Consider the following 23,767-nt stretch of genomic DNA (forward strand, 5'->3'; position numbering starts at 1 on the left):
ATAAAATACAATACTAAAGCAAACTGTCTTTCTGCGCCTTCACAGAAAGGCACAGTCTTGTTTTCCTCCACCCATGGGGAGCAGAACAATTGCTGCTCAATTGTCCCTTGAACACAGCACCAATTTTTAGCCCACATTCTCTTCACCACCACCTACAAACTTAAGATCCCATATTCTGCTAAAGACAGCCAGTTTCACCTCCAATTCTCTATCTTAATGGACTTCTTAATGCAATAAATATTGTCCTAATAAAGAAAGGCTTGATAGACACTACCTTGAAATGCAGGAAGGTGCGTTTTCGATGTTCATACCACTCAGCATAGGCTGAAATGCTTCTGAAAAATGTCAGAAGATCTGCATGTTCTTCCATGCTATAAAACAAAAATATATTGTTTAACCTAGTCCTAACCAGATGTATCAATTCTATAGCCTAAAAACCACACTTTAAAAAAATTGGTTAGTATTGTTTGAATATGAAGTAGAAATCACCCCAAATATGAATGACAAAGCTGAAAAAAAACCCTGTAGTGTAATGATTGAAAAAGAGGTTGAAGAACACATTCCTAAACCAGTGTTTTAGTGTTAGTCTTATGTGTAAAATGTGGGAACAAAGTAGTCACCTGCAAAATCTTAGTCTGATTTTATTCTTCAATTTGCTTTCTAAATAACTTCTAATATGTTGCATAATAAAACCTGAACCTGCAAGATGGTAAGATTTCCCAAATTCCATCACTAACCTTCAAATAATCCCAAAATCTTTGTCCTAACCAACTAAACCTACATGACATGTTTCCTGCCTCTGCCCACATGACATTCAGCTTTTCAAGATTAACCTTGCAGCTTCAGGAGGAAAGGAGGGCTGATCACCCAGGGCACCCAAACCAAAATTTTTGTTAGACAGTTTAATCTTGATGTGATATGTCTCCAGAGGAGAGGGGCTCCAGCCCTCTGAACATTTTCCTCACTCTCCTCTGGAACTGCTCCAATAGGTCCATGCTCCTCATGCTGGGGGGGAGAGTGGGAGGGAAAGATAGATATAAACACTGATTTTTCAAACTTCTAATAAGGATCAGGATGGAGATAGGAAAAGAGACAATACAAGGTGACAAACTGTCACCAACAGCCAACAACACATCCAGAGTTGTTGGGGAAAGGAGAAGTAAAAAGCTTATAAAAGGTGTGCCATTTTCACTAAACAAATGTAGCCAGAATGCAAAGGATGCAAAACTCCATAAAAACCACAAGTCAGAATCCCTGAAGTAACATAATTATTTAACCATAAGGGTGAAAGGCTTCATGTCATTGTTGATCTGAAGCCACAGACTATTAATCATCAAAGCACACCTGGCAAGCACTGTTTTGGAAGTACAAATATTTATTTTGGTTACTAATACAGGATTTTACCAGATTACAAAACCTGACTGAGGAAGATACCTGACTGATATTTGGGAATATTTCAAGATGTCAGAGCATTTAAATTCTAATATAAATTTGACTTTTAATATCCTTTCTGTTGGAGATTAGCTATTTTTGGATTTTCAGCTGAGAGCAGAGACTTGAGGCATTCAGAGAATGCCTGCAGCAGTGGATTACCAAGTCAGTTCAGCCTTCCCAGGGAGAACTGTGCCTCCAATCCAGCTCTATTCAATATACAGGAACAGCAAACCGTAACATGCTACACAAAGAAACTGGAAAAAAATTACATTAAGGTCATTCAGATATTGAAAATATGAAAGAAAAGCCAAACAAGTTTTATCCTAGCCTGGAAAGAACAGCATCACTAAAGGAAGTTACCACAGTAGTCACAGCTGCCAAGAAAATCAGGCCAAGATGAAAAAAATGCTGGCAGCAGTGGGAAAAGTGAGTCCCTGGAAGGACACAGACACACTGATTTACAACAGCTCATTAGCTCTGGTCTGGGAGCTGTTTTTAACCACAGCTCTGAACTGTACATGTCAAAGTCTGCACATTCTATAGAACTGTGGACCCCTGGTAACAGCTGCCCACCTCTCCATGCCTGAAGAACACATTCCACACCAACTGCACAAGGCTTGTTCAATCATGGAACAGAGCAACACAAGCCTTTGCTACAAAACTACACACTTGGAATTCTGTCTGAAGAACTTGGCAATTTTTATAAATAACCATGTTTATGCTATTTAAAATACTCACAAACCTTGTGGCCTTGTTTTAGTATTGTTTTTAGTTTATTTCTTTTTTTGCTTCAAAATCATTTTTAGGTGATGCAGCAGATGAAAATTTTTAAGGCTAGATCATCAACATAAAGAAAAAGTTTTGGGTAGAAGTTCATCGAACCAGATTCAAATGTAGAAGTTATCAACCAATATATCTGAGGATGTACTTTTCTCACATAGCACTGGCTAAATTCAAGACAGAAAACTGAACTCAGTGTTTAGGAAGGGGGAACCTGCTGGCAAGAACAGCTGTATGTAAATCCATATTAGCAAAGGAGTAAGAGACTGCATGAGAGCACCAGTTCAGTGAACTCTCCCATCATCAAATCTACCCATAAACAGTAATTCCTCATCAGCCCAAATTAGCCTAATTCCTCCTTCCTGCTGAAGTCAACTACACCAAATACTAAAACACCAAAAGAATGTGGTATAAAATAAAAAGGCAGTAAGAGAGTGGATGGTAAAATTCAAGTATCTTTTTTATTTTGAAAGGATTTAGCATTACAAAAATCCACTTGGAGCAGAAAGCATCTGTCTCCAATGCCAACATCCATGTTACAGAGAAGTCATCCAAAACCAGCTCAAAGGATATTCAGGCAGAGAACAACTCTGTCAGGTTAAAATCATGGGCTCCTCATCCAAACACCCTTTCACTTTCACAAAGTATCAACAAAACACAGAAGCATCTAAGAAATTTAACTGTTGTAGAAGTACCTAAACCTCCTTTAACGCATTCCTTTATCCATTTTAAGGGAGAAAATCTATTTTAACTCACTGCAGAATGCAAGAATTCCTACATTAGTGTAGAAAACCAAAGCACTACTCAAAGCTGGGGGTAGAATTCCTATTTCTCTTCATTTGCAAGGGACCTTGCCCATGCAGCATTTAATATAATTCATATTTCCTAAATCCTGCACTCTGACTTATAGATTCTAACTAGTTAGTAAAAAGTAAGAACAATTTTCATACTGCTTAAAAATCTCTGTTTGCCTAAGTAACCCATCCAAGGGTTAACTCCCCCAACAATTAATGGGGTGTCAAGTCAAAAAAAGAAAAAATGGACTGACAAGAGGTTTTTTACATGTTGTGGTTCTCAACACTAGCAAAGTATAACATAAGTGATAACTGGTGCAAAGGAGACACAAGTGAAATCCAAAAAAGACAACTAAATATTGTGATTGCATTTTCATACATCTGTTATTGTCAGAAAATATTTAAGAAAGTATATAAAAATGTACCCACTTTTAAAAAATGTACAATTCTTATCCAGAGATGTACCATTTGTATTTTGCAGCAGTACCTGCAGACTGCTGAATTTTGCTTCACTTTAAAGGATATTGCTCAAGTGTTCTAGCATTCTCCTATTTTCTTCCAAAGCAGGAACTGAATGCCAAGTTTTTAACTCTGCTGCTCTTAAAGACCATTTTCTGATACATATTATGGAGAAAATAAAGCCAAAAAAAAAAAAAAAAAAAAAAAAAAAAAAAAAAAAAAAAAAAAAAAAAAAAAAAATCAGAAAACTGAGGAGGAAAAAAATCCCAGCCAGGAGACAAAACAGAACAGAAGAGAACTAGACAATTTGGCAAGACTGGGCCAAGGAAGCAAAAGAAGAAAACAAACTGGTAGGGAGGCTGAAAATGAACAAAACAGCAGGAGACCAGATTCAGCCAGTCAGGAATGGAGGGAAAAGAAGGGAAGAGGAAGGAATTTTAGGAGCAGACTAAAAAACAAAGGACTGATAGTTGGGAAAAGTCTGAAACTGAACAAGAGGGGATTACAGCTTGGAAAAATGAGGAGTAGCCCAACAAGAGGATTGAGAAACAGGCCCAGCAGGGAGATCCCAGACAGGGGTGCTCTCAAACAGGCACTGCCAGCACCAGCCCCACCCCAGCCATGGACTCACTGCCTGGCACGGGCAGCACACACTGTGGCCAGGACAAGGCACACAGGAAAAATGAAATTTGAAGGTGTTGAGGGGGAAACAAGGTTGGGCTGTTTGAAAAAAAGGTATTTTTCGTCCTATTGACCCCACTGATCCTACTGGCCACGTGGCTGCAAGGGCATCTACAGGCACAAGGCCAACAGGTGGCACGCGCAAAGGGAAGCTCAGGAGAAAGAGCCATTTTGTTGACATCTTCTGTCATTCATGAAAACTTGTGTTTATTTATGAATACTGGCAGAAAGTGAAAAAAGAGAAGAGACAGGGACAAAACAGCAGTACTCCAAGCCAGGATGAAATAAAGTCTGCCACTACTTCAACAGATTCCTTTCCAGTGCGACTATTAAGTTCCAATACACTTCTGCTGTCACAAAATACTCATGAATAAAACAGGGCAATTTCCTCTTCTAAATCCCACTTCTTGAGAGCAGTCAGTTGTTCTTCCCAGTAACACCACAAGCTTTAGTAAATTTATATGGAAATCTCAAAGCCTTTAAATAAAAAAATCAGTTTTCAGTAGAGACTACTGAAGCCTGAGGTAAACTCAATAGACCTCTCTCTTCATGCATCTGTTGGCCCTTCCTCTCCATCCCCAAGACCAAAAAACAATAAGAAACAAAAGAAACAAATTTTAAAGAATAATTAAATCAACTATAGGATTTGTTCTCAGAACAGCTTGCTAGCAGAATTCCATGAAATACTGCAGACAAATAATTTGATCATTTATTCATCATGTTACCACAAGAAGTTGGCATACTCCAGAAAATAATGAAAACCAGCATTCATTCATACATTTAAGTTTTAGTACATTAATTTTCTTAAGCTATTACACAAATACACTATTCCATGTTTTTAAATTATATTTTTAAGGTATTAGTAAAATAAATCCTGATGTCAATAATGGAAATGGAATTGAGAGCTGACAATCAAGAACAGGCAAATACTGCAGAAGGACTCTGGATGTGCACTTTAGACATTACCCTCATCGCACACCTGCAGCTGACAAACACACCTGAGGAACAATTATAATCATTAAAATGCAACAGCTGAAATCACCATGTTACCTTTCTCTTCAAACAGCTAAAACACACTATAAACCAAAACCTGGCTCTGTTTAACTTGTATTTTTAATGGTCCTTCCAGATCTTGAAAATCACATGCCTTTCATCTTCTCTCCAGGACACAGATAAGGGATGGGAAATGTTTTGGTTAGGCTAAGGACAGATCACAAAAAGACACTGGCTGCCAGAAACTCATGTGAAAATTCAGTACTGCATTTAGTATCCCATATCCCACACAATAACTTGACTTGAGCAAAAAATTCCATCTCACCTTGACACAAACTTGCTCACATTTGAATTTCCTATGGATTCCATTGCAATGCTGAGATCACTAACAACAGCAGACACTTTCTCATTGTTCTAGATTGGAGAAGGAAAACCAAAATATTTTAGAAAAGTCTTTGGCAAGGAGAGAAATGTGCTTAGTTGCATATAAAAAAATAGAAAAAAAGTAGATATAAATGCTGCTAAGTACTATAATCCTTCAAGTAGCATTTTTTAAACTACAGATTGTGTATGTGAACAGTTTCTTTCATCTCTCAAGAGTAGCACTATTATCCACCAAAGGCTTTTGGAATAATACCTGAGTTTGTCAGCACAGAGAACACGTATGTATAAAAGAAGGTTTATTACTTCCTTTCACATCAATCCCACTTCTTTAAGATTCTTCTCATTTTCCAACACAACCTTCAGCTGCCACACATACCAGAAAATTCACATATAAGATTTTATCTGTTAGTTTTGGGCTGAGTTTTTAATTTTAAACCCTATAGTTTTGTTGTAGAGGTGTCTTGTCTCTGCCTCAGCCAGCCCTGACACCTCGACAGTAAAGGGCACGGCTCGGTAGCAGGATGAACCTCACCGACCCCGTGAGTTCTTTTCTTGCTTGAAGGAGTGAAGCAACGACAGCAGGAAAAAAGGGGAGGCTGTTCTGGGTTAACTGCTGGCTTTATTCATCACGGTATCCGCCCCAGCAGACACTCCTCAGCACAAGTAGCGGGGGGGGAAAGTGAGGGAAAAAAAAACGGGAAACCCCTGACTGCAACACCTTTTACTGGGGGGAGGAACTCAGAGATGGGTTTAACTGGGGACAAATCAGGGGTTAAGGGGGTATGGCTCTCGAGGTAAATGACACACATTGTAACAAATCAATAACTCGGGTGGGGAGACAGCTGAAGTCTTGCCCAATCACTTGGGGTCCTTACTGGAACTTTACAGATTTTGGGAGAGACCCCAAAGTGACAGACAAGACCCAGGGGCTGGATAACTTCTGACTGACATATAACTGGGGTTGGGGTGAAGCCAATAAGAGTGGAACATGGGTGGCATGGGGCAAACCATTGCAACTTATAAAAATGAACTTAATACAAGGAACAAATACATACATAAAACTGATAAAACCAAAACCACACCACTACAGTTTTGTCTCAAAATATTGCCCTTTTTTACAATCACTGTTACTCAGAAATATGAGCAGGATAATAAAATTATTCTCAATTAACCAATAAACTATTAAAGAATGAGAAAAGGTGATCAGAGTAGAGATGAAGGCACAAGAAAAGTTAATTCTCTTTTCTATGCATTCTTCAACACACCAAAGTAATGGATTAGATAACAGTGAATGAAAAAGCTTAAAATCACGGTTTGAAGATCAGAGGAAATGCCTCATTTTAAACTCCTTATCCCAAGTCACTACAAGTAAATGGGAATGGCAAGAGAGGAGTGCACACACATCTCACAGTCCCTCTGCTGCTTGGACAGAAGCACTGCTGATTCTGCCATCACTAAAGATGGGAAAAGCAAAGCAAGGCACACACAGATTTGTGGATGTACTAAATAACATCAGGAAAAATCATTTTAGGTGTAGAGCACAAGGTCCAATAGGGGGATGGAGCTGTGGAGAAGCTGCCAGCAGTCACAAGCTAACATGCCACCTTTTGAAGGGACTGGTTTGCCAATGGGGGGGTTAACTAATGTGCCAAAATGCCATTGTGGGGCCAAATAAAAAGATTTAAAAGGAAATCTCTGGGCAAGAAAAAAAACTCTTTTTAAATTATTGCTTTCCCAAAAGGCTTAGACTTGTTTTGGCTAATTTTCAAGCTCATGTCCTCTCCTAATACCTAATACTATGGAGCTGAGTTAACTCTATTGTGACTTCACTACTAGAATAAATAGCTACAGTTAACAGTGTGAAAAAACTATTCCTGATCTTCTACTGCATACCAAGAGACCTGTTACCTGCTGGGCACTTCCCAAAAACACCTTTTACTCCCCAAGACAGGTGAAACTGGTTATAACTACACTACTTTGTCCATGCTAATGTCAGCACAGGTTGTTTTGAATACGATGTGCATCCAACAAACAAACAAACAAAAAAAAACACCAGGTAAAAATTAGCTCAAAATTACACTTTCACAGCTTAAGTGAGGGTTTTAAAGTATATATATACACACCTGGTATTCCCTATCTCATCAGCATTCCAAGTAGCCCAAATTTTCGGCATTAGGCAGCCAAGTGCTGCCGCTCAGTGGAGCAATGGCTCCAAGCACCAACAGCACTGGCAGTAAATTCAACACCCTCTGAGCCCCACTAACACCAAAAGATGTCATCACACTGCAGAAGATGCAGCTGAGAGAGAAACAGTCCAACTGCAGTTTTATACAAGCAAATGTAAAGAGGCATTGTGAAGATCACAAGTTTTAAGTCACAAATGGACCTCAGAGGTTGCTCATTCAACTGAACTCCTGCAGTTTCAAAAGACAAAATCCATGTGTAGCTACCTAAATATTCAATTCCCAAATTCATAATATGGCTTTTCTAAAGAACAGGAAAGACATCTTTACTATTCACTCTAAATCCCATCTCATTAAATTAAAAAAACCCATCAAAACAACAACTTTAAAGCTGAGCTGAAAAATCAAGCTTTCCTGATGTTAGAAATGCCATTACAAAGTATAGCAGTGTTACAAAAATACTATTGTAAACTGGGATAGAAACTATTTTCCTCTGCTTAACATCTTGAATTCTGTGCTAAGAACAGAGTCTTACAAAAGCGCTCCCTCCCAGAAAATCTGCAATCATTGGTGTAACTTGTGGCAGTGCTGCAATGACTACTTGCATTAACCAGGCACACATAAAATATAACAAACAAACAAACAGACAAAAAACAAAACAAAAAAAACCAAAACAAAACAAAAAAATCCAAACCAACAAAGAGAGCTACTGAAGTTTGTAGTGTTTTATCTTTTCTCTTTTCCTCAGTTTCTCCCAGAGAGGTAACATTTGGCATCTTCCAGTTTCTAGAATAAGAGATGTGACTACAGAAAGTGTTGTGTGGGATGGGAGCTGTGCTGGGTGAGGAGGAGGCTCCAGCAGGCCCCTGGCAGAGCTGAAGGACACCAAGTGCTCCCAGGGCTTCACCTCAGGGTTAGTCTGCAAGAGCATCCTGCAGGGAACAGGTTTTGGGAAGGAAAGGTGACAGAGACTGGGCAGTACTGGGTTAACAGCTGAACTTGGTCTTTTCCAACCCAAATAATCCTTTGGTAACCATTCTGTGGCTGAATACCAAACCTGACCTTCAGAACTACCTTGCTTGGATGCACACAGAATTCCAAAGTTGGGTCCAGATGTTAAAGAGCTAAAAAAACCCACTGAAGCTTAGATTAAACACTTGAAGGTTTCAGCTGGAAAAGGAAGCACTGACATTTGTTCATTTGAAGTTTTGTTTGGTAGTTTGTTTTTTAACCATACATTGACCCTTACCAGCATTTCCAGAAGCTGGAATTCCACTTGGAAAGACAGGGAGTGACACTTCCCTGATACTCTGTGCTTCTGCACCGTCCTGGTTTTAGCTGTTACAAAATCAAATTAACAAAATGCTCAATTACACTTCTATTCAATGACTACTACATTTCTTCCCTTAGTCATGTTTCAAGTACTGTTACCATTCCTCACATAAAGAAGTTTAACATGTTAAAAAACTCCAACAACTCACTCCATTTTCCCCCCATGCAAAGAACAGCAGTAGCCTGTCACTTTCCCATCAAGGAAATGACAATATTTACTCAGAAACTATTTTGTGAATGAACCAAATCTTACTGTATTTCAAAGTAAATGCCTTTCTCCTAACAGTGAATTTAGAACAGAGGTTTGCAGATGAACTACAACCAGTATGCTCAGTAAAGGGCACAAAACCGCTTACTTCTTTCCAGCGTTTTCTTGGAATGACTTGTGAAATGAAACCCAGTAAATGCCGTTAAAAATGAGAGATCTCTTTCTAGACTTTCAAGTTCAGCTTTCAAGTCTGACAGAGATTCATGTCCCTTAGTTTCTCCTTCGAATGATTTTCTAGAATAGAAAAGAAACATAAAATCAAAAGGGCAAAATACCCATAGATAACATATCAGTACAGCAATATCATTAAATAAAAGGCACTGGTAATGGGATCTGATGGTTTTCAGATCCAAATCAGTTTCCAAGGAGTCAAGTTTCAAGTTGGATCCCATAGTTGAAAACAGTAAACTGTTCTAACTCACATAAACTCTTTCCATTCACTGCCAAGTAGACACAGCTTTTATTCCAAGTCTGGAGGTGCAAGTGGCTGTTTTGAGAAATATGCAAAAACGTGAAAGGAAAGGAAGCTAAGATGCCTTTACTCATTTAAGTGACTTATTTTATCCACAGAGTTTAAGGAAAGTCATAACATAGAGGCAAAAGCTTATTTCCAAACAGTTTTAACAAAGAAATTCTAATTATCTAACAAACGAGAAAAGGCATACATTGCCTTCTGTATCTCCTCATCAGAAAAGAAGGTGGATTCTTGTCTGATGTCTTCATACTCTTCTGTCAACTGTCTAATTTCTTCTTGCAGTGCCTGGATTTCATCTTCATAAGCTTGGAAACCGCTCTCATCCATTTCTCACAATCACTGTTACTGAATAAAACAAAATAAGAATTTTTCTCAGGAATAAACAAGGACAACCACAAATATAACATTTGGCAACTGCTTTAAGACACAGAGCACTACACAGTCTCCAGAGACAGAAGTCAAATCAGGGATCTAATAGAGTCAAAGGCTTTAAGAACCTTTTAAACTAGTTATTATTTGATCCAGGAGTGCATCCAGCTGTAATAGAACAACAAGCTGCTACACAGGTGAAAACCAACTGTATTCAGATACAAAAATGGAACCAGCTTTGCCCAGTTGACTAATGACTCACCTGGGCAGAGGAGGCTCAGCTGCTCCTGACACAATTTGCCTTCAGAGCAAACAGCAGCAAAGAGACACAAATTGCAAAGACCTTTCACCAATAATTTAAAAAGTAAACCTCAGTTTTTCAGGAAAAATAGTAATCTGATGTTCAGCCTAGCTGCAACACATTCAGAAGGCTGTAGAAGGTATTATGCAGCTCAAAACTAATGTGCTAATATTTTTGACCAGGAAAACCCCAACATTTAATTTTGTGTGTTTTTAAATCACCTCTACTCTATGTGCAAGTTCCACTTTAACATCCTTCTGTAAAAGGGGATGAGGGGAAAACAGGATTTTATTCATTCATTTCATAGGAAGCAGTGCCTTTATAACACACATAAGGAAACAACATTGAAAGCACGCTTTCCATTAAAAACGTGCTTAATGAATAAAGGAAGTATATGCAATTAAATAATCATCCAGTCAGCACCAGATTTTTTTGAACTGGATACAGTGAAGAAAGTCACAGTCATAATAAAGAGTCCGGTGTGAAAAAGACAAACATCACAACAGCCAGAACGTTACCCCAGGCCAGCTGATCACTCTTTTAACAGAAAACATAAACTGCTTACAGCTACTTAAACTCAAGGATTTCACTAGGCTGCAGAAGACTCAAACGCTAATTATGACTTCAAAGATTTTATATCTAAAAAAAAAAACCCTACTCTTTAATCAAGTAAAAAAAAAAAACCACAAAAAACAAACACTTTCATAAACACTTCTCTTACATATCGCACGTGTATATATTTATAAATATTTGTGCATTAACAGCACATCTTTCACACTTCTACATACCTGCCTGTTCACACCGCCGAGTATTTGACTTTATGCCGCCACAAGAGGAGCCGGGAGGCGCTTTGGAGCGTTCGTGAGAACCGAACTGTCCCGTGCCCGCGGCTCCCCTGCGGACCTTCAGACCCCGCAGGGCGGTGCTGAGGAGCCGGGGCCGGCCCGCGCCGGGCCCGCAGGTGACAGAGATGGCCCGGGAGCGGAACGGGGACCCAAGCAGCGCAACCCGGAGCCCTGGAAGCCCCAACAGCCGCCACAGCCGCGGACACCTGGCCCTGAGGGAGCAGCGGAGGGACTGGCGCTGAGGAGGAAGGGCAGTGAGGGGCCGGAGCTGAGGGGAGCGCAGTGAGCGGTCAGGGGAAGGGGCCGAGGGGAAGGGGAGCGGGGCCGGTCGGGGCTGCGGGAAGGGCAGTGAGGGGTCGGCGCTGAGGGGAAGGGGCCGAGGGGAAGGGGAGCGGGGCCGGTCGGGGCTGCGGGAAGGGCAGTGAGGGGGCGGCGCTGAGGGGAAGGAGCGCTCAGACCCGGCGCGCGCGCCCCGCGCTTTTCGAACCGCGCGCCTCCCCACGAGCCTGGGCGCTACCACTGCTGCCCCCGAGGGGGGGGCGCCGGCCGCGCCTTCTGTCTCCTCTCTGTCAAACAACAGAGCGCTGGGGGATAATTCCCCAGTTCTTTATTATAAAGAAAGGAAAAAAAAACCCACTTGCTTTGTCGGCTGTTCCCTTGTTCGCGTTAACTTCTGCTCGCGTCTTCCGAAAAACACCCCTGGCTTTTCTTCCTGGTTAGTCACGTTCAAAGCGGCCGCCGTCACAGGGCCCAGCCCCCGTGCTCCCGCCACACTTGACCGACCGGAAACAGGAACCCAGCAGAGGCGAGCAGCCGATCGGAAACCAGCGGCACCAGGAGGCGGAACGCTTTTTACCGAGTGAGGGCTGGAAAGAGTTGCGGGGGGGAAGGGAAGGTGCTGGCGCTCGAGGCTCGCACATGGCGGCGGTGAGGACGGGCCGGGGCACCCCGGGGGCGGCGGGGCCGGGGCTCCCTCAGGCCCGGGGCTCCCTCAGGCCCGGGGTTCCCTCAGGCCCGGGGTTCCCTCCGTATCTCTCGGGGAGAGGAGGGTTGGGCTCGCGGCTCGCGTTCCCTCCATAGGGAACCCTTGGGTTATATTGTAAAGAGCCATTTGCGCTTATTCTCGCGCATACAGTTGTTATGGTTCAGGGTTTTAAAAAAAACCCCAGCGCCTGAACCCTGCTGTGCTGTCCCTGCCCCGGAACAGAGAGTGTTACCTGCTGCAAATCAAAAGAGTGCTCTGCTCGTAAGGGTCTTCGTGGCTTTCTAACGCGCTAATTTGTCCCTAATTCGTTATTTTAATCACGTTAATTTCCGTGAGTGTCACTGAACTGTTTGTCTCCTTGCAGAGGAACAGAGTGCGTGTTCTGGATCTTTGACTTGGCAGCATGGAGAAGGAACAGGTTTTCAAACGTTTGTATGTTGGAGGGCTTGGCCATACGGTTTCCAGGGCTGAGCTGGAAGAAAGATTTGGCAAGTTTGGGCGTGTTTTGGAGGCAGAGATTATTACCAGAAAAGACGATGAGGGTAACAATTTTCTTTCGTCTTTTAAAAGTTCCTTGCTTTGCTATTTGGAGCATGAAATGGGATTTTTGCTTTAGAGGCACTTCAGCTTTAAAGAAAATGATATAACTACAGAAAAGTTAACTTAATTTTTTGTCATTGATCAGGGAATCCGACGAAAACTTTTGCTTACATCAGTGTTAACATTTCTGAAGCAGATCTGAAAAAGTGTAAGTACTTTTTTTTTTCTTAGTTACCTTTTTGAGCCAGGTTACATTGCTGATAACTCATCTCATGTTGTCACATCCAGCTGTGATCACAGCAAAGCCTCTTTCATTCCCTTATCAAGTTGATTTTATTTTCTTTAAGCTGCAGCTTTATGGAAACTGCTTTGCTGAAGTTCTCAGAAATTGCTGTGATATCCTTGTGACTGAAGGAGGGGATTTGTGAGTTTCAGAGACTCACAGAAGGGTCTGGCTTGGAAAAGACCTTAATGATCATCTTATTGCTGTGGCAGGGACACTTTCCATTGTCCCAGGCTGCTCCAAGCCCCATCCAGCCTGGCCTGGGACACTTCCAGGGATCCAGGGGCAGCCACAGCTTCTCTGGGCACCCTGTTTGTTTGTTCTAAGCCTTTAATGGAAAGGAAGTGTGCTTCAAATCTTTCATCAGGTCTATAAAACAGTGAAACTGGATTATGCAAGGGGAAACACAGAAGAAGAGCTTCTTTTGCAGTGTGCCCCTGGCTCTGGGAGTGCTGCCTTAGGCACGTTTGAAGTGAGAACTTCAGTTTTGGCTGTAAACCTTCATGTTTAAGATTTGGGTATTGGCCCTTTCAGATACAGCCCTAACCCAAGTGAGCAGTCAGGTATAAGGTCACGCTGAGGGAGCCTCAGGCTGTCAGAGAAGGAGGCCTAGTGAAGTCTCTCATGTGCTTTTTTAATGTAGAAAATACTCATTTCCCATCTCTATTTTGCAGGCATGTCAATTTTAAATAAAACCAAATGGAAAGGGGGGACACTGCAAATTGAGTTGGCCAAAGAAAGCTTTTTGCACAGGTAGAAACCAATCTTTTCCAATGTATGTTATTGCTAAAACTACATTTTTTCTGCTTATCTGATAATCTCATTGCTATACTTCCATCTTGTGCACTCTTACTGTTTCAGTTTTATAAACTCTGTGGGCTGTTGATTTATGTTTGATGCTGCATTTGCATTAATATTCCCTCAAAGGTGGTGGGTGTTAATTCCCTGAGTGGTGAGTGGTTGCTGTTCTGTCAGCTCCAGTTCTTTCTCCATGTGTGATCTGCTTTCTGGCACAGGCTGGCCACAGAGAGGGAGGAAGCAAAGCTGCAGAAAGAAAAGCCACAGAGAAATGACCAAATGTGTCTACTGGAATCACTGAAGAAGACAGGAGTTGTGGACTTCCACATGAAAGCAGTACCAGGTACAGAGGTGCCAGATCATAAGGTATGGTGGGGTAGAGGTATAAGAGAAATAAAACAGCAAAAAGCAAACTCATTGCATCTAAATTCATGCTAGATTTATGCTTTATGTATTATTAAATCTAAATTATTATTAAATTATTATTGTATATTATATATTGTTATTTAATAATTATATTAATTATTAAATAAGCACAATCATACTGTCCACTCTTGCCATGTGAAATGAGGAACTTGCTTTGTTCCACATTTATATTTGGAATATGGTTGTGTCACCCCTAAAGCTTGTAAAGGGAATGTGTGACTTATTTCTGTGCACCACATACCTTTTGGTGCCTGGGTTGGCCTTCAGGACAGGATCAGCATCTGCAAATGCTTAAAAAAGTAAGAATAAAGTCACTTGATGTGCAAATTTAGGCAACAAAATTTATATTTGCTACAAAGATTTCAAAACTGTTTGCTAAACACAGAGTGGTTTTGGAGGGATTTTTGAGGTTTTTTTTGTGAGAAAGGGAAAAAGAGCAAAATAATAGTGATCCTGTTTTTGTAGGTACCACTCTTAACTCATAAACCAGAAAGCCTGTATTAAAAACTGCACTTGCAAAGAAATTTAGTTCTTTGTTATCACTCTTCATTTGTAGATTGTTGAAATTCAGTTTTTTGGTTGGCTTTGGTTTGTTTTGATTTTGAGAAGGAGAGTGGCCAAGTTGCATAGTAAGGCTGATTAGAGAGAATAAAGAAAAAAGAATTAGCCACATGTGGTTCTTTATTAGTATTTCTGTTATTCAAGAATAAGCATTTGTTTTATTCCAGAGTCACTTTCAGTCTCTGGGGCTTTTCTGATTATTTTCTAATTATTTCTGATTATTTTTCTTTTCTTATAGAAATGGGTTGTTGGAAAATTCGGCAGAGTCTTGCCTATCCTGCACCTGAGGAATCAACAAAAAAATAAAATATCCTTTTCGCTTGGCTTTGAACACAATTCCCTTCCTTCTTTTGTCATATAGAAAAAGAGTTGCTTGACAGTCCTAATTTCTGCTCCTCTGTCAGGCTTAATTTACTGAATCCCCGGGTAAATCCTGCAGTAAGTTTGTGTGACTTGAAGAGTTGTTTTCTACTGCCCTCAGTTGCTTTAAGGCTCATGGTGATGACATGGGGAAAGGATTCTGTGCAGAGTTCAGCCTGTTGATAAAGCCCTGAGCCCACTGAAAGCATTGGGGTCTTTCCAGTCCTTAACTCAGACTAACGTGGTGAAATATGACCCCTCCAAGTACTGCCACAACCTGAGGAGGCTGGAGGCAGACCTGGCCCAGGCAGCTCCTGTGTCCCAGCTCACCTGGAGCCTGGCAGGGGGGGACGACAACCCGGCCAGGAAACGCCCGGGGGAATTCCCTGGGGTGAAGAAACCGCCGCAGAAACGGAGGCAGCTGGGCAGGGAGGCCCTGAATGGAGCAGCCCTGGCCTCTGGGTGCCCAGAAACACATCCAGATCACATGGACTCACCACAGCTCGGCCAAAGATCAAACCCCGAACCCAGTGAGGAGCTGGAATTGCCTCCAGCAAGGAGACTGGATGGGAAAATATCAAGGAGAGGTTTATTATCGGATCAAAGCAGTGCTGGTAGAGTTACAGCCAAAAATAACACCAGTGTTTCTGACAGTGACATTGATTCTGAAGAGGACATCAGAGCAATGGTAAAGAAAGAGACTGAAAGACAGAAAGCTGAAAATGTTGAGACTGAAGGTGAGCACTTGGAAATTGTTGGGGATAATTTCGAATTAAAATACAGTAGCCACTGGTCCTTAAGCAATTTGGATGCCATGAAGAAAACTACCAAAGGAGGTAACAAAGAGACTGTGGAGTGTGATAATGGTTATAATTCAGCAGATACAGATGAAATTATTGCTGAAAGTAAAACTCAAGAAGACTCTAAACAGGGGAAGGTAAAAAATAAAGAAATATTAGCTAAAAAAAAAAGTGGTTTGGTAAATGGCTCCTCACTGAAAACTTGCAGTTTAAAAGAAGAACACATTGAAAGGAAAAGGAAAATTAAAAAATGCAGAATTGCTGCCTTGCAGAGCACAGCAGCCAACAGTACAACAGAGACACGGGATAGTGACAGCTCTTGTTCAGAGTCTGAGAAAGGGGAGTCTGAAATCAGCTCTGATTACGAGTCCATGATGCAAAACTGTTACCGCTTAGACCTCACCTTGGATGACTTAAAAGCATTGGCTACAGAAAACACTGAGACATCTGCAGAGGGGTCAGGCACTGAACAGAATCCTTGTCAGTCCAGTGTTGAAGATAATCCCAAGAATAATACTGTAAATAAATCAAAACTTTCTAAAGTTCACCCTGCAAAAAAAAAAGCTAAAAAACCCCCCATCTGTCCTGAAGATGTGCTGGCTGATATTTTAGCAGGGGAGGAGGATGCTGTTGAGGAAAGCTCCAAGGGACAAAATAATTCCCACTTGAAATATCAGCCCTTCAGAGGAATGGGGTCCCTTTGTGTAAAAGAGTTAAGTAAGGACAGCACTGGGTTAAAGAAGAAGTCTGTAGATTTGGGACTTGAAGCTTGTACATCTTGTAGTGGGGAGGAGTCATCTAAAAATCAGCCAAAGAACCATCCCTTGTGTTCACCTGAAGTCAGCAGCAAAAAGAGACACAAAGTGCCTTGTGAACAGCACGAGGAGCTGTCAGCTGCTGCTTCCTCAGCAGGTTGCAGACTTCAGCCTGGTTCCAAGCCTCACTTGCAAGGGAAGAACAAAGGTGTGAGTTCTCTACAAGACCAAATTTCGGAGCATGGAGCTGCTGCTGCCAGTACTGATCAGGGTGGTAGGAGCAGTGACATGGACAGTGATGCTGCAGGGGCCCAGCACGTTAAACAGCAGCTGAAGAGCCCAAAACTGCTTTCCAAAACATTAAAGAGGAATAGAAGCAAAAAAAGTCCAGAGTGTGAAGGTAGTAAAGGTGGGAATGAGAACACAAGCCTTCTGGAAGATAAGGAGCTTTGTCTTCCTGCTGCTGCCTCAAAGGAGCCCAGTACAACAGAGAAGCAGCTCCAGGACAACCAGAGGAGGCTGGCAGCTCTGGAAGAGAGACACAGAGAGAGGGAATTACAGAAGAAACTCATTCAAGGAGCTCTTTCAAATCTGGTAATTACAATTTCTACCTGAATAGTCTACAGTACAAGGAAGAGGGTAATAGATACATGTGGAGTAAGATGTTTTAAAATCATAGTCTGGAATTTCTGATGACATTGCCAGTCATCTTTTGAGAGTATACAAAACGCTGCATATCTCCTCCCTGGAATACCTGTAGAGTTGCAAGAGGAATAGCAGATTCCTTTTTTTGTGTCATGAAAATATCTTTCAGATAGTCATGTCTGAGTGCAGCAGGTATTTGATGTGTTTGACAGTTGACTCTTTCCCAGGATAGGCAGCCAGCAGGACAGCACAAACACATCATATTCGATTCCGATGTGGAAGACAATGCTGAAGTGGATGAGAAGTTGATAAAAGATGCAAATTTGGGAAATGCACATGGAGAGGTAAGTGTTACTGGGAAAAAATCAATAAATCAGTATGATGTAATCAGAAAGTTGAATTTTTATACTGAACTCCTAACACCTGAGTTTCCCTTTGCATGGGTGTTTTGATTATGGTAAATCTGAATAGTCATAACTGTAAAGCAGAATTGTAGAAGGTGTGTGGACAAGGTAAGACTTGAAGCAAATGGATCAGGAAGGGAGCTGGTTATGCAAGAAATCTGCTTTTTCAGCTAAACTCGAGAGCACATGAACAAAGTTGGTACTGATTGACATTCTCAAACTTAGGTGAACAGCTGCTTTTCTCTTCTTTTCTGTTTGTGTAACAAAGGATAAATCAGCTCCCAAACCTTCAGGCAAACTGTTTGATAGCAGTGAGGATGAACAAGAGGACACGGATGATGAGCGATTCAAAATTAAGCCCCAGTTTGAAGGCAAAGCTGGTGAAAAAGTGAGTGAAGCCATTACTGTAACTTATTTCCTCTAGGGCTCCATAACACCACTTCAGAAGAACATAACCTGTGTCTTCCTTCTTGCTGAATATGATTTCTATGAACTTAAAATAGAATTCCCTTCAGGGAAGGACATATTGTGAGGTGTGGGGAGTGGGAAGAGTTTCTCTGACATTTTAGTCTTTGTATACAAAGAAATTACTGGGAAAGGCAGCAAAAGCTAAAGGTAAAGAGCATGTTATAGTAAAAAAAAAGGTTCCTGAATGATAGTTTTCTTCTCCAGTTCTTACTAGCATCTGTTTGATTTGTTCAGCTGCTGCAGCTGCAATCCCGCTTTGGCACCGATGAGAGGTTCCGCATGGATGCTCGGTTCCTTGAGAGTGACAGTGAGGAGGAAGGTAAAGCTGATCACGTTTCCTGGCAGCCACAGAGCCTTCCAACAGCCTTTCTTGCTTTACTGGGATCTTGTGTAGAGCATCTGTCAGTGGCAGGGGAGTTGCACAGTTGTGTGATGCAGGCAGGGAATGGGTTAAATTAAATGCTCTGACTTTGCCATTCAGTCGATGACTGTGACATTTCTAATGAAAGGTTTTCTACAGTGCAAGGCAGAAAACCTTTAAGTAGCTTCAAGATAAAGGAAGTGATGTGTTCATAGATGTGAGCTCTTCTAGTACTGTAGTAAATATTATGCATGCCACAGTACAGGCTTAGCAGAGAAAATAGAATGTATTTATTTTTCTCTTAGCAGAGACAAAAAGCCTGAAGGCAGATGAAGAAGAGGAGCTTGCTGCAGAGAAAAAGAAAAATCTGCAAATACTGGGAAGCCTCCTGAATATCAACCTGGAGCAGCCTAAGCCAAATAAAACAGCCATGAGTGCGAAGAAATTCAAGTATGAATCATCCACTATCAGTAAAGAAGGAGGTTTAGGAAGGCTAAGGTTTTTTTTAGGAAGGAAGCTGAAAGACCCTGAAATCTTTGAATTTTGGAAGATGGGCATAAAGGGTTCTTGTGTGTTGTTTTGGGTATTTCGCTCCTTTGGACTGTTTGAATCTATGCAGTGTTTGGTACTAGAAGAAATATCCACATTTATATGGATAGCTGTATTTATGTAGCTTCTCAGAAGATTATCAGGTGCAGGTATAAACTCACTGCGTAACACACAAATGAGGGCTATGTTTTATCTGAAACATCACAATTTGATTAAATCCACATCTGCTTATATGTTTTCTGACCCAGACACCGACCAGAGGGTGCTTTCTAACTGCCAGTAACATTTTGGGTTGATTTGGAGCTTTTTTGGTAAAGAAACCAATGTAAATTTCAGTCTGACTGTACAAGTTTTAGGTAGCTTTCAGTTTGGTATTTAAAAAGTACAATGGTGTTTCTTTTCTATTTTTATAGAGACATTAATGCCCTCCGTTACGATCCAACACGAGAGGACCATGCCGTTTTTGAAAGGAAACCAAGTGCTCCAGAAAAGGAGAGGTAGTGTTACAGCTTGGTAACTGTAATTGTGGTGTTTCTTCCCATGGAAAGATGGTTATAGCAGCAGACTGAGTTTGAAACTATGCAGATTGCTCTGGTTTTAATTTATTTCTCTCTATGGCTAAAATCAAGATATAGTAGGAACTGTGAGCAGTAAAACCAGCATGTAGTGTCATCTTTACTTTCTAGTCCATCTGTTTTCTGCATGCCATTTTCTGGCCTCACTGAAGGTGAGAAAGGTCAATTCGGGGATCTTGAGATTTGCAAGTCTGTGGGAAAAGCATAAGAAATCTGTGCTAAATACCTTGATTTCTGTGTTACCACATATTAAGTGAAAAGTCACTTAAGGATGTAGCTAATTAAAGGCAGGACACTCATTCCTGCCTGTAGACTCCAACCTCAGATGTTTCCCCACTGCTTACCCTTGAATGTGAACCACTTCTTAGCTTGGATATGTGCAGGGAGACATGAAGAGCCAGGTGGCTCTTGGGGAAGCTGTCTTTGAAAAGGACATGTGCTGTGCTGATCCTTGAACAATCTCATTTCAGTAAAGCCAAAAAGAAGAAGAAAGAAGAGAGTGAGGCACCACCTCAAGTGTCTGAAGAAATCTATTACGATATTGCAGCTGATTTCAAAGACTTGTTTGGATCTTCAAAGAACAAACCAGAAAAGACTGAGGAAATACCCTGGGACAAAGAGGATGTTCAGGACTTGGCCCCAGATGACCATTTGGGACCTTTGCCTGAGAATGACGTAGCTCAGGAGTCAAGTACTTTCAAGTTTTCCTTCTTTGGAGACACAGAGGAGTTGGGCAACAAACAAGGTAACAGTTGAATGGGTAAGAGATCCCTAGAACAAAGTGAACATTCTGTCTTTCTTAAGTCTGTCTTCTCCAGTATTACACTTGAAAGGAGGAATTTTTATTGACAACTAGAAGAATAATCTGGTTTTGTCTTTTTTTCTTTTTTGGTGCTGTTATTGCAGAGCCTTACGTACTTGAAACAATAAAACCAGTAAAAGTCACGTGGCAAGAGGATCCACGTTTCCAAGACAGCAGTTCTGAGGGTGATGATGAGCCTGAGACGTCAGATATTGAAAAGGACCAAGAAATGCAAGTTCCATTTGTGTTTGTTGTCTACTTGGCTGTTGTAGTTGGATGCTGTGGGAGTATTAATAGCAGTACTCAGGAAATGGGAAACTGACATTGCACACCTGTGAGCAGTGAAAGTCGTCTTGGAAAACCATTTGTGCTGCACAGTCAAAGCTCCCAGCAGCCTATTTGATGTGAAGTTGAATATGAAAAGAGAGAAGTTGAGCACAACAAATTAATTGGGTCGTTTTGGTTTGACCCACCCCAAACTGAGTTTGGCCAAAAGCCAAAGACAGAGTCAGTTTTCTGTTAAAAAGTGGAGCTTTTGATAGAAGGCTCTATACTGTGGAATAAAGCTCTTCAATGTATACCATTTCTCTGAAGCACTACAGCTTTAACTCATGTTCATGCAATTTGACAGTACCTTTTAGGATGCTAAAATCCCTTTGTCCTTGTCTAGGTTTCTTTCTTTACCACGCACAGAAAAAGCTAGAACTTTCTTCTTCTCCAAAGATGATGAACGCCTAAGAGGTACAACAGAACTTTTTCATCCCCTTTTGTGTTTTTTTTACCTTTTAAACCCTTACTGGAATTCAGTAAGGAGGAAAAAATGCTGCCTGGTTATGAATGTTTTGCAGTCAAAATTTGCCATCCTTATTTGTGGTCTAAGTTGTGGTAAAATCCTGTGAGAAAGTCCTGTAAAATAAAGGCTGAGTGGCTTTCAGGCTTTTTTTTTTTTTTTTTTTTTTTCTTTTCCCAGATAATTGCTTAATAGGTATCTGGACTTTTGGAGCTTACAAAAAAAATAGTCACTTGACAGGTTACCTAGACCTTTTGGATCCTTTCAGGCACATATGAAATCTTAGTGTACTGCCGTCTTTCAGCCTATCTGATTTACAGGGGATGTGTTAAAACAGAGATCTCAGTCTTTAGCTGGCATCAGCTTCTGGGGGAAGATGTGGGATCTTGGTTCTGAGCTTTTAATGAAACAGCTGCTATTTCACTGCAATTTGGATTTTAGCGTGTTCAGGAAAACTGCTGCTGCCTTTCATTTTTCTTAGTGCACCAGGCTGCAGTACAGAACATTTCTGTTGGAACCAACATGTGGTGAGGGGCAAGAGAATAGGAAGGGTGTGAAAAACAGAGCTTCTGACTTTTTTGCTGTGTTGTCCATGATTGTTAGAAGCAGCAGCATAATCAGAAATGTTTAACCCTGTATTAATTGGTTCTTTGTTTTGTGCAGAGGGCCCAAAGTTATTTTGTAGATCAACAGACCTCAGTGAAGAAAAAGAGAGTTGGGAAGACAGACGTAGATCATTGCTTGAGGTGAGTAGGTTAAGTCTGTTCCCTGGTAACTGTGGCTGAAAGCTGAGCATGAGGAGGGAATATGGCTATGAATGTGCATGGAAAAATAATTCAGGACCTAGAGCAGAGCCTGAAATTTTGTATCTACCAGGGAACAAAAGGTTTTTTGTATACTGGTGTGTATGACATCATGTTGTGATGTCCAGTCAGGGAAACCACTACATCTGTTATGTCAGAGGAGCAGCTGCTTAACTATATGTAAAGAAAGTGTTTGAAATAAACAGTGAATTCAGAGACATCTCCTCATACTATGTTGGATTTTCACTATTTTCAGGAATGTCGGAAGAAGCACAAGGATGCCAAAAGAAAAGTGAGAGCAAAGCAATAAATTTTCTTTTACAGATCAGAAGTGTCTCCTGTTTCTTCCTTGAAGAAGTTACCAAACAAATTTACTTTTAAAATCCTTTCAAAGATCTAACAGAAGAAAACATTGGCAAACCCTGTTAGGCAGTGTTTCCAAGCTGGGGCTGATGGTCTTGGGTTCTGCGGAGCCACAGGAAGGCTCCGATCCTGCCTGTCTGGTCAGGCTGGGGCCACTGAGCTCTGGCTCATCCTTGGTGGCTGTAAGAGCAGGAAGGCTTGGGGCAGGCCAGAGCAGTGTCCCCAGGAGCACACAGGCTCTGCCAAGCCCCAGCCAGGGCACTGCCCCCAGCCCAGGAGCATATCCAGCTGCTTTCCCTGACAGCCATGCCCAGAGCAGCAGAGCTGTCACATCCCAGCTGGCTCTGGTCTGTGTCAGGCTCAAGCAGAACCTGTGGGTGCCCTGGGCAGGACAGAAGCAACACAGAAGCAGTTGCCAGGGCCTGGGGAAGCACAGGGGTCAGCCTCTGCACGGCGACACAGCATGCATGCTGCAGGGAACAGAGCCAATGGCACCAGGCATCAGCACCTCTGCGGGGCTCTTAGCCTGCAGCATCGCCCCCAGGGCTGCTCTGTCCCTGCCTGCCTGCCTGGCTGATGCTCTCTGGAGGCCTTGGAGAGCAGGGCCCATTGCGGGCACAGGTGCCCCAACAGCTGGCCCCTGGCCCAGCTGAGCCCCACCGGGGCAGGAAGGAGGCTCCCAGTCCTGGCATGGCTGAGCAGCTCCTGCCTCCCTGTGCCTCTGCTCTGGGCCCCATGTTGTCTGCCCTGACAGCCCCAGGCCCAGGCTGTGGCAGAGCTGCTTTGCCCTCACCTGGCTCCCTGGCATCAGGGGCCTCCTGCTTCCTGTCACACATGGTGGCTGTCAGTGGGCTGGAGCTGCTGCTCTCTGGCAAGGAAAACTGGAGAACACTCCAATGCTGCATCCTGGGTGCTGCTGCACTTGCTGGTGTCTGGCAGCCGAGAGTGGGGAGAGAAACCCGATGGCACTGGGCTGCCAGAGCTGGCCTGATGGCCTTGGATTCTGTGGAACCGTGGGAAGGCTGACTGACTGGTCAGCCTGGGGCCACTGAACTCTGGCTCAGGACTGCAGGGTCTAAGGCCAAGCAGGAAGGTCACAGCCCCCCACCCCGGGCCAGACCACAGCAGTGTCCCCAGCCCGGCAGGATCAGATGGAGTCACTCCTGCCCCGGCTGCCCTGGGGACACCAGCAGGAGCCTCG

The 23,767-nt window shown here is 42.2% G+C and overlaps 2 protein-coding genes across 3 annotated transcripts in view; one reads left to right on the forward strand and one right to left on the reverse strand.

The window, feature by feature from the left end:
• The window catches only part of CENPP (centromere protein P), a 114,914-nt gene extending 102,877 nt beyond the window's left edge, over positions 1 to 12,037 (reverse strand). Inside the window, exons 1-7 of one of the 2 annotated variants that reach the window (XM_083869522.1) lie at positions 11,936 to 12,034; positions 11,242 to 11,510; positions 9,974 to 10,128; positions 9,397 to 9,542; positions 8,958 to 9,046; positions 5,467 to 5,555; positions 275 to 371 (exon numbers count right to left, since the gene is read on the reverse strand). In XM_083869522.1, the coding sequence (XP_083725648.1) occupies positions 275 to 371; positions 5,467 to 5,555; positions 8,958 to 9,046; positions 9,397 to 9,542; positions 9,974 to 10,110 (558 nt within the window). In that variant the 5' untranslated portion in view covers positions 10,111 to 10,128; positions 11,242 to 11,510; positions 11,936 to 12,034. Of the gene's footprint in view, positions 1 to 274; positions 372 to 5,466; positions 5,556 to 8,957; positions 9,047 to 9,396; positions 9,543 to 9,973; positions 10,129 to 11,241; positions 11,511 to 11,935 lie in introns of both variants that reach the window. The other variant, XM_083869523.1, reaches the window with a different exon arrangement.
• Positions 12,038 to 12,163: 126 nt separating this feature from the next.
• On the forward strand, positions 12,164 to 22,527 carry NOL8 (nucleolar protein 8). Its single transcript, XM_083869717.1, has 17 exons — positions 12,164 to 12,225; positions 12,648 to 12,825; positions 12,969 to 13,031; positions 13,781 to 13,859; positions 14,123 to 14,270; positions 15,130 to 15,198; positions 15,493 to 17,400; positions 17,679 to 17,795; positions 18,124 to 18,243; positions 18,558 to 18,642; positions 18,990 to 19,134; positions 19,647 to 19,730; positions 20,279 to 20,553; positions 20,715 to 20,841; positions 21,281 to 21,351; positions 22,064 to 22,146; positions 22,460 to 22,527. The coding sequence occupies exons 2-17, from the start codon at positions 12,687 to 12,689 to the stop codon at positions 22,511 to 22,513; spliced, it is 3,567 nt and encodes a 1,188-aa protein (XP_083725843.1). The 5' UTR covers positions 12,164 to 12,225; positions 12,648 to 12,686; the 3' UTR covers positions 22,514 to 22,527.
• Positions 22,528 to 23,767: the final 1,240 nt, after the last annotated feature.

The sequence above is a fragment of the Zosterops lateralis genome (assembly GCF_965231275.1).
Source record: "Zosterops lateralis genome assembly, chromosome: 11".
Lineage (NCBI taxonomy): Eukaryota > Metazoa > Chordata > Aves > Passeriformes > Zosteropidae > Zosterops > Zosterops lateralis.